This window comes from Poecilia formosa, unplaced genomic scaffold (genome assembly GCF_000485575.1).
Source record: "Poecilia formosa unplaced genomic scaffold, Poecilia_formosa-5.1.2 Scaffold19, whole genome shotgun sequence".
NCBI lineage: Eukaryota > Metazoa > Chordata > Actinopteri > Cyprinodontiformes > Poeciliidae > Poecilia > Poecilia formosa.
This window is the reverse complement of record NW_006799958.1, coordinates 2,257,347-2,266,668: the sequence shown is the minus strand read 5'-3', so window position 1 is coordinate 2,266,668 and position 9,322 is coordinate 2,257,347. Positions and strand designations below refer to the sequence as shown.

Below are 9,322 nucleotides of genomic sequence, written 5' to 3'. Positions count from 1 at the left end.
TTCTTTTAAAACCTTTATCTTTCCACGAGAATGTCCTTTTAGCATGGTTATTGGTTTATAAGCATAACTTCTCACCACATAACCATCATTTAGAACATAGATATACAATTAAAAACATACAGCACTTTTTGTGACAAATGTTTTAATGATCATGTCCTACTAGTGGGTCAGTTGGTGAATAGATAGGTACAAAAACTGCCATTAGTCCCATTCCTTCAGGGACTTTCCCATCTACCTCCATCGCTCTCCCTGATCCAACTCACTCAACAGTGGAGAAAATCCTATTACTTCTGATCCAGAAGATCCAGGCTCCTCAGAGTTCATTTACAATTATATTCAAATACTTTTAAAACTTTGTAAGAATTATCTGATTATTGGGGTGTGCTGTGGTGGCGCAGGGGTTAAGCACACCCCACATATGGAGGCCTTAGTCCTTGACGCAGCTGTCGCAGGTTTAATTCCTGGTCTTGGCGACCTTTGCTGCATTTCTTCCCCCTTCTTTCATTAACCACTTTCCTGTTAATTAACTATCAAATAAAGACCACTAGAGCCCCCCCCAAAAAAGAATTATCTGATCATTTTTTCAAAATACGCTGAAACCCAAGACATGTTTCTCTTTTTTTTAAAACCCCCCCACAAACATAAGTCTGTGATGCATTTTACTGTCATCACCCTTTTATCACACAGCACACAGTCTTAAGTAATCTCCGCATCATCAACATACACACATCCGTTGTAGTGGTAATTGCGTAACAGCAGCTCCACAAGCTGGCAGGGCAGAGAAACGTTCAAGAGTATCAGGACCATGTACCTAAAAACATGCAAACATAAAAACCCCAAGTAGAGCATTCAGTACGATACAATGTTGTGTTTTCTGGCTTGATGTTTCTTTTTTTTTTTTTTTTTTTTTTATTGATAAGTGAACTCTCATCAGTTGATAAAAGGGTTTTGAATGCTTTACTACCAAAAGAAAAAAAAACTGTTCAGTTGATTTTGGGAAAGGTCCTATTGTTATTTGTGAAGCAAAAACTAATAAAAACAATTGTTTGTCTGTAAAGTTTCTATTTTGACAATTTGTATTGAAAATGCTCACTTAGATGACACATATTAACAACATGTTAATATTTAAAAAGTTATAGTCACCATGACTGAGAAAACTTTTGAACATTTCTTGTGGTATTTTCTGAATACCAATAGAAAAGAAGCAGCAATGACCAAATGTACCTGCAACAAAAAGAGTCTAGTAAAGGCAACCAGATTGTCACACTGGAATAGAAAATAATCCAGCTAAATAATGAAGCTGACACAAATTATACATTAAATTAAATCCAATGGAAAAATATACAATGTGTAAGAAAGTTTTTTTTATATATATAAAAAGTATTTTGAAACTATAACTGGTTGAAAAAGAAGCAAAGCATGAATGCCAAAAGTAGTTGTAACATTTGAAAATGTGCGTATCACTTTCCCACAATCTGCGGCTGTGGGGCCCAAAATAAAGCAGAAAAAGAAGCACACATACATTTTCCGGAATAAAAATAAAAAATCATCAAATTCTGAGGGGAATTGAGAGTGCAGGAATTGAGAGTTAATCCGCGGATTAATTAGTTCCTCTGTCATCAAATGCAGTGAGAGTGCCAGAAATAAGCAAACACACAGAAGCAGCAAACCTTTGTGCAAAAGTTATCAAGTGTGAGTTTTTCAGGCAGATCATTTTTATCAATGTGCTCAACAGCTGGAGATTGGTACTATAAATGTACTGAAGATGCAAAAATAAATTTCTCAGCAAAGTGTTTAGGTTAGATTTTTTGTTCACATATTTGCTGCATTTTTTTCAAGACAGATGGAAGACATTTATAAAAATATTTAGACTCAACTAGATTTAAAAAATTAATTGAAATATTATAGATGTGTAGATATCCCTGTTTATAATTTTATCTCACCATTTCAACTGACCTCTACGGTAAAAACAATATGCATTTTTAAGTGATACGTTTCCTTTAAGGAAACACAATAGCTGTTTATGCATTGTGAAACTTTACCAGAGAAAAGACATGGTCACCTCTGACGTCTGACTTCCTCAAATGATAAGAGGTATCACTGGATGCCTTTTTCCTGAATGCTATTTCTGCAGATCTGACAGTCAAGCACAGGAGCAACATCCATCCAGACAATGGAGAACATCTACGCCAATGAATCCATTGAAGTTTTCCCTAAAGGTACACCAATGACCCTAGGAGAAAATAATGATTGGAGAAAAGAGCAAGGTGGATATATGGTTTTGTTTTTTTCAGCCAGTGTTAAATGTCAAATTGTGTTTGATTCCCATTTCTTTTTTGTTAAGGTTTAGAAAACTCTAAAAAGAGAGTTTATGTCGGTGTTATCATCATACTGGGGCTCCTCACTACTTTCCTGCTGGCTGGACTGATCTTCGTTCTTATCCGCTGTGAGTCTGGTTCTCCAAAATCAATGCCTTCATTCTTAACTGTCTTCATATAAACAGAATAAAGTCTGTGCTGCTTCCCTTTCATATCAAGCTCTTCTTCCTCAAACATAACAATGTAAACTTATTTTTAAAGCAGAAAGCGTGATGTGCAGATTCCAGGCTGCAGACCTCACCAACAGGGATAGCCTACAGTCAGCATAGACCAGTATGAGATTCTCATAATGACGCTGAGGTGTATTGAAAGTTTTATAACTTGCCTCAAGCTAAGTGAAGAAGTGAAGACACAGACTTAGATGATCCCAGGCAATCAAAGCCAATAGAAAAGTTTCCCCCAAAAAAGTACAGTCATTGTCACACAAACATATTTCCATTTTTGGCACCATTATGCATAACCATATGTGTTCTCATCTTAACTTGTCTTTGAGTTGTTTGGTGCTATGTGTTCATGTTTTCTGATTTGTTTTGAAAGCTGCAATTTCTGTATCCTTGTTCTGTTTACTATTATGTATATGCATGTTGTACTCCAGTTATCCACTGGGGGCACTGAGAGCGAGTTCTTTTGTGTAGGCAGCACCGTGCTGAAGAAGAAGCGGCACCTGTAAATTAGCAATAAAGTGAACACAGCTATTCAACGAAAAGAAGTGTGTTTCATTGTGAACATGAGTACTGAACAAGAAAACACAGCACCATATCACTTACGTGTGTTGAAACTTTGAGTTCATTATGAATGTTTGTTCGTTTTAGGTCATCAAACTGGCAATTTGGTGGCAGATTTCTCCATCAAGCTTTCTTCGGCGACTCAAGAGAAAGACCGACTGAATGCCAACCTCACTGACATGAATGAAGAGCTGAGCAGGCTTAGACAAAGTAAGTCCTCTGCTGCTTGTGGGAATGCTTGTTTAGGGCGCTTTGCACGTCAGTTTCCGCGTTCGAGGAAAAGCGGCTCGGTCGTTTCCGGTGTATAGAAAATGGCATTTTACTCTAGGTGCTTGCGAAACTTACCCAAGGTAACAATGGGGTATATGCCACGGACTTCCGTTTTAGCACTTCCGCATTTTTTTTCCACATAGCCTGCTTCCGGTGCACAGGTCACTCTGTGTTAGAGATGGAGTTTTTCACTTGTTCCTTGCTGGATTTGCCCACAGTAACCGTTAACCATTTTAAAAACAGAAAGCAGCAGGAGGATGTAACTTCATAACCTCATTCTCTAAGCAGAATCTCAGAGGGAAAAAAAGTCTGAAACCCAGCAATTGATCTTTTTTTTTTTTACTTAACGTGAAATTTGTCACTAAAACCATGTAATAAAAGTTTGAGAAAATGTCTTTATTGATGTAATGCTGCATCTAAAAAATATTGCCAGAGCTTCACCTTTTTGACGTTTTGTTATGTTACAGCCTCATTGCTAATTAACTAATTACTCACACACAAATACCTCATTATAAAAATGTGGAAAAACATTTTAGAGGGTTTTACATACTTACTATTGTCAGCATTTGATATTGGTCAGAAATGTAGAGAAATTAGTAATTTTGGATGTTTCTTTTAGAGGAGGGATGTCCTGCAGGATGGACGAGGTTCTACGGTTCTTGTTATCTTGTGTATGGATGCGGTTCCTGGGAAGAAGCCAGAGAATACTGTGTGAAGAAGAACGCCCATCTGGTGGTGATAAACAGTGCAGAAGAACAGGTACTGGGTTCTGTTACTGGGAAACATTTTTTTTTTCTTATGACACTTTGTGTTGTTCCGTGGTCTTCCACGTTTTGATGTTGTGAAGAGCTACAGAAAAAAATGTTTAGTGATTATTTGATTGTTTCTGGAGCTACACAATTAAATGCTTAGTTGCCATCACAATATCAGTGTTTGCAATATTGTAATGGATGCTTGGAAGCAATTCTTGCAAGTACTTCATATTTCAAGTGCTATGCATTCAAACTTTGCATGCCCGTAATGTATTTGGCCAGTTGAATGAATTTTGGCTCTAGCTCAGAAAAATGTTTCCTGTTTTAGTTGTTGAGGAATCGGCTCTTCCTGTGATTCACAGTTTTTAAGGAATTTTGATCAACTGCAGATAAAAATCTAAAATATGTAGCCTAATCTAAGGTGGACATGATTAATCCACCCTGATCTAAGATTTGTTAAAACACATTTAGAGATGAATAAAACCTACATTTTATATGTAAAACCCCTGCACCCCCAAAAAACAAAAAACATTTTCAATATCTTTGCTTAGTTTTAGAAGCAGATAAGATTGAGTGAGGTAAAAAAATAAAAGAAAATACAAATGCCTACTTTGCATAAGTAGTATAGTTCGTAATATTTATAAACGAAAGGATGGGAAAAGGTACCATTTATGCATTTAAACGCTCACCACTAAACTGCATGTAATGTAATGTAGTTCAAACTAAATGTATTTGTTGTACATTTGGCAGAACTTTGTGGCTTCGTACACTGAGGATTCAGTTTGGATTGGTTTGAATGACAAACAAACTGAGGGTACCTGGCAGTGGGTTGATGGATCTTCTCCGTCTCTGACGTAAGTTTTATTCCTTTATTTCTTTTGTGGTTCAGTGTTGAACGTTAAAAAATATGGATTTTTCTTAGTTTACACTTTGGCTTCTGTTTTGAGGAATATTTGACGCACGAAGACAATAAAAAATGTGTAAATTTTTATTAATATTTATTTTCGGATTATTACCCTCTTTATTTTTCTTAGTCCATAAGAATAGACTGGACAGAGATAGAAATATGCTTCAAATCAAGCATGTTGTTTAAGACTGAGAGCTTTAAATCTTACTCCTGAGCAAAGTTTTAACAAAGCCAAGAATTAACCCCAGTAATTAGTTCAACAATCAACACGAATGAGCTAAAGTAGTATACTTTAGATGTGTGGGGACAAACATCTATGCAAAAAGACGATGTTGATTAGCTTCAGATTAGCTCAGAAGCATGTAGCTTCATGAAATGGTTCTCTGTGGTCGAGCAACCGCATCCAAGACTTAGAGTCTGTCTACACTGAGACGATTTTAGGTGGAGACACAAAGGTATTTTGTTATTTATGCTGCGTGTCCCTAAAGTAATTCCTTTGTTTTTATTCCTTCATAACATAAGGTGATTACGGTGATTCTCTTTTCTTTAATGTTCAGGTTCTGGTGGAAGAATCAGCCTGATAATGGCGGTAAAGGCTCTGGAGCTGTAGAGGAAGACTGTGCACTCATCAGAACTGATGACTTGTGGAACGACCTTCAATGTTCTCAGTCTCTGCACTGGATCTGTGAAAAAGAAATGACACAGATCATCTAAATAAGCATTTTTAACTGCTTTATAGCACAGACCAATATGCCATTATGATCTGTTATTAAATAGACGCAGCTTGAAGTGGCTTTTTCAAGCATATTGTTTAATTTTGTATGTACATGTATATGTTAATAATCAGAAACATTCCTTACGAAACTTGACCCATTTAAAAAAACTAAACATCACTGGTAGAAAAATCAGCAATTGGTGGAAATGTTTAAGTAAAAATATTTGAACTATTAATCTATTAATATGATTAGTTTTTAAAAATCCTTTCCAACAATCTAACATTCATTATACAATCAGTTATGATGTCTCCTCTGCTCTGATCCGTCTGTTTAGTGGCATTAAACGGATGCATGTTGTAGCAATATCAATATTTTACAGGAAGTTACTACTTCAAGGAAGAAGATTAAATCTGCTGGTGTTATTTTTGAATTTTGAATGCAAGTCTTGCATTTATATAATAATGCTTTTTCAGGATTGCTCAATAAAAATATGTATTTCTATGTCATATGCAGTAATGCTTCTGTCTGATGCATTTTCTTCCATTTCCAATAATCAACAAAATCAGTGTTTTGAATGTTACCCATGCACACTGCTTTAAAAAAAAAAAAAAACATCTGTACCTTTATCTTCAATAACTTTACAAACATGTTTAGCTTGCAGGAATACTTTCTCCAACACTGGCCTCCAAAATGTTTGAAAAAGTTGGACATTTTCAATTCATTTGTTTTCTCTCTCCTTTTTTAACATTTCTAGGTGTTTGTCTGGAGGTCTGTCTGTGCCCCTCAATGATATTTAACAAACAAAAACAGTTTGGTTAAATAAGCTGCTCTGGCTAAAATAATTATTTTTATTAACCTATTCTCATCCTTTCCTTGCCTCTGCCTCCATGTCCTTATGCATCAAAACTTCTGCTCTCTTTCAAAGTCTCTGTGCTCTCTCAAATCTTTACCACATATGTCCTTAGTTGTACCCGACCCATTGTGGGTGGAGAGACGGGCGTGAAACTGGGCCCTCCTATCAATTGATTGGGCATAAATATTTTTTTCAACATAGACCCATTTGTTAAATGAAACGCAGGTCCAACATGTAGTGAAAAGATCGACACTGGGCCATTCAGACTGAGGGTTTTTTTTGGCACTTTGGCAAAAAAAAAAAAAAGGTTTGGGTCACATTTTCCTTCTTCGGTGACGGTGCCATCCTCTGTCTGCACAAACTCTACCAGATAAACACACTTATTTTCAAGTAATTTGCTTTTGTGTAAATCCTTTTTTACTAGTTCACCACATCTTCGTCTCAGTTCACGACTTGTGTGAATTAAATGTGAACAGCCCAGAGTTCACACATCTCAAAACCAGACACACACACTCTTTGTGCTGATGCACTTCGGTCTTGTCAGTAAAATCTTTTTTTTTGTGTGTCTTTTTCACATCTACTGCGTTTGTTGGTGAACAGCTTAGAGCTGCGATGGTAAAGTTTTAGTGCAGACTTTTACTCTGTGCGACTTACTTCCTCAAACTTTGATTCTAACACCATGTTGTCCCACAGCGCTCCAACCACACTCTCATAGTATTCAGTTTGGCTGCTGGTTGCAGATCTGGCTGGAAAGACAATATTCAGCTTCCTTTTCAAGCAATGGAGGATATATATGTTAATGTTCAACGTGTCAAACCTGTTCCCCAAATTCCTGCACCAAATTACCCAGGTAAGTATGACATAATCCACAGAAACAAATGTGTTTAGTCATTATTTTTCAGTAGAATCATGTGTATTTTTTTTTTAAATCTTTGCTAAGGTTCAAGCAGCTCTGAGAAGAGGCTCTATTTAGGTATTATTATTGCTTTTGGGCTCCTTAATGTTTCCCTCCTGGCTGGACTGGTCGTCCTTGGTGTCTACTGTGAGTCTGACTGCCTTTGGTTTATCCTCCGACTGTCTTTAGCCTAGTTATGAACCTTTTGCTGCTGTCTTTTGGATTTCTTCAGCCTCTTTTGATTAAATCTAGTCAAAATAACTACTTCTTGAAATGGCATATTTCACCAATTCAGTGGTGAAAACTATTTAAGATGTGAAAGTTTACAACGGAAGAACAGCTTGTTTCCAGTTTGAACATTTCTGATAAGTGAGAGCTGAAAGGACATGCTGCAAAACTTTGTTGGAAAAAGTCAGAAAGCATCGCCTCAGTAGCAGAAGCTTCATTTTTTGTTTTTTGTTTTTGTTTTGAAAGAGGTTAATGTCATACCAAAGTCAGTCCCTGGTCTGCTGCATGTCTTTCTTTGTACTGGTTGTGTGCTAATTTCCTTAAACTGTCTTCCAGAATGACATAATGTGGGACTTTAGCTTAAATATTATGTGTGCTCAAATTTACTACATGTATGTTTTTTTTTAAAGCAACATATTCTGCTGTCTGTAGATCATAACACAGGTGATATGGCAGCAGGTCTCAGCGCCAGCGGCAATCAGACCGAGTGTCAACAGGACGACAATAACAGGTTGTCATCTCTGATTGAGGAGAGAGACCAGCTGAATGCCAACCTCACTGCAATTACTCAAGAGCTGATGAAGCTTCGAGGTTCGTCCAGACAGCTTCACTTCTTTCATGATCGTGTTCTGGTACTGGACGCCGAGGCTGATTGGTGATGGGAACAATTTTCCGAAGAGGAATTGTCGATTAATGATTTATAAGATCTAATTGAGTTCCAATCGACGTCTGCTTAGGCCTGCTTTTAGTGTTGTAGTCTCACAGCAGATATATTACCTTGACACTAACAAAGACACATGGGGACAGGTCATCTGGAAAATGATGGACAGGGAGAGCCTGACTGAAAGTACCTGGTTGCCAGACAAATTTTGGGATTTGTTTTGTCATTGTTTACATTTATGTCGCAGCGATCAGCTGATGCTGTCACATAGAAACGGCGATCACTCCCCTAAGACGCGTAGAGGAAATAAAATAAAATTCCAAAAGAAATTAGCAACGCGCGGTGATTTGGGTAAGAAACTTTAATCTGATTACTAGATTTGAATTAGCAATGCGTTAGATGACTCGTTCCTGAAAAAGTGGTCTGATGTCAGTGTGACTCGTCACAAAGTAACAAAAGTAACACTGACATCGCCGATAGTCTGGTCACCCTGAAGTAGAGTCAGATCATTCAATCAATCAATCAAATTTTATTTGCATAGCACATTTCGCTTTACATAATTAAAAAACAAAATAAAAACAGCATGTGACATTGAATAAACAGTAAGAAAGAGAAAGAGAAAATATTAAAAAAAAAAGAAAAGATAAAAACGTACTTTTGTTACGGAATTTAAGCGCCTGTCGTCGCCGGACTCCGCCGTCCGATTAACACGGGTATTATCCAGGCCCCGTTGCCTAACAGGACAAGGTCTCCTTGCAGCACCAGGCTCCGTCCACCTGTCACGCGAATTTTTGCGCTAGGACTTTGCTGTCCTACTCGGATTTTTGGGCATTATTTTTACCTGTTAAGAGTCTAGAATTTACAGGCTTTTACTGAGCGCGCAATGACAATCCCTCGCCACTTTTACATAAATAGATAAAAAGTAAAGATAAAAACA

General features: G+C 37.1%; 2 protein-coding genes across 2 annotated transcripts in view; both read left to right on the top strand.

Annotated features, from left to right (window-relative positions):
* The first annotated feature begins 2,149 nt into the window (after window positions 1-2,149).
* LOC103134784 (CD209 antigen-like protein C) lies at window positions 2,150-6,262 on the top strand. Its single transcript, XM_016669077.1, has 6 exons — window positions 2,150-2,267; window positions 2,345-2,446; window positions 3,191-3,313; window positions 3,993-4,132; window positions 4,876-4,979; window positions 5,590-6,262. Exons 1-6 carry the CDS (start codon window positions 2,174-2,176, stop codon window positions 5,744-5,746), a joined length of 720 nt encoding a protein of 239 aa, XP_016524563.1. The 5' UTR covers window positions 2,150-2,173; the 3' UTR covers window positions 5,747-6,262.
* A 1,026-nt stretch (window positions 6,263-7,288) lies between these two features.
* The window catches only part of LOC103134855 (C-type lectin domain family 10 member A-like), a 4,955-nt gene continuing 2,921 nt past the window's right edge, over window positions 7,289-9,322 (top strand). The window contains exons 1-3 of the mRNA XM_007547332.2: window positions 7,289-7,451; window positions 7,542-7,643; window positions 8,157-8,315. Coding sequence (XP_007547394.1) covers window positions 7,382-7,451; window positions 7,542-7,643; window positions 8,157-8,315 — 331 coding nt within the window. The 5' untranslated portion in view covers window positions 7,289-7,381. The remainder of the gene's footprint in view (window positions 7,452-7,541; window positions 7,644-8,156; window positions 8,316-9,322) is intronic.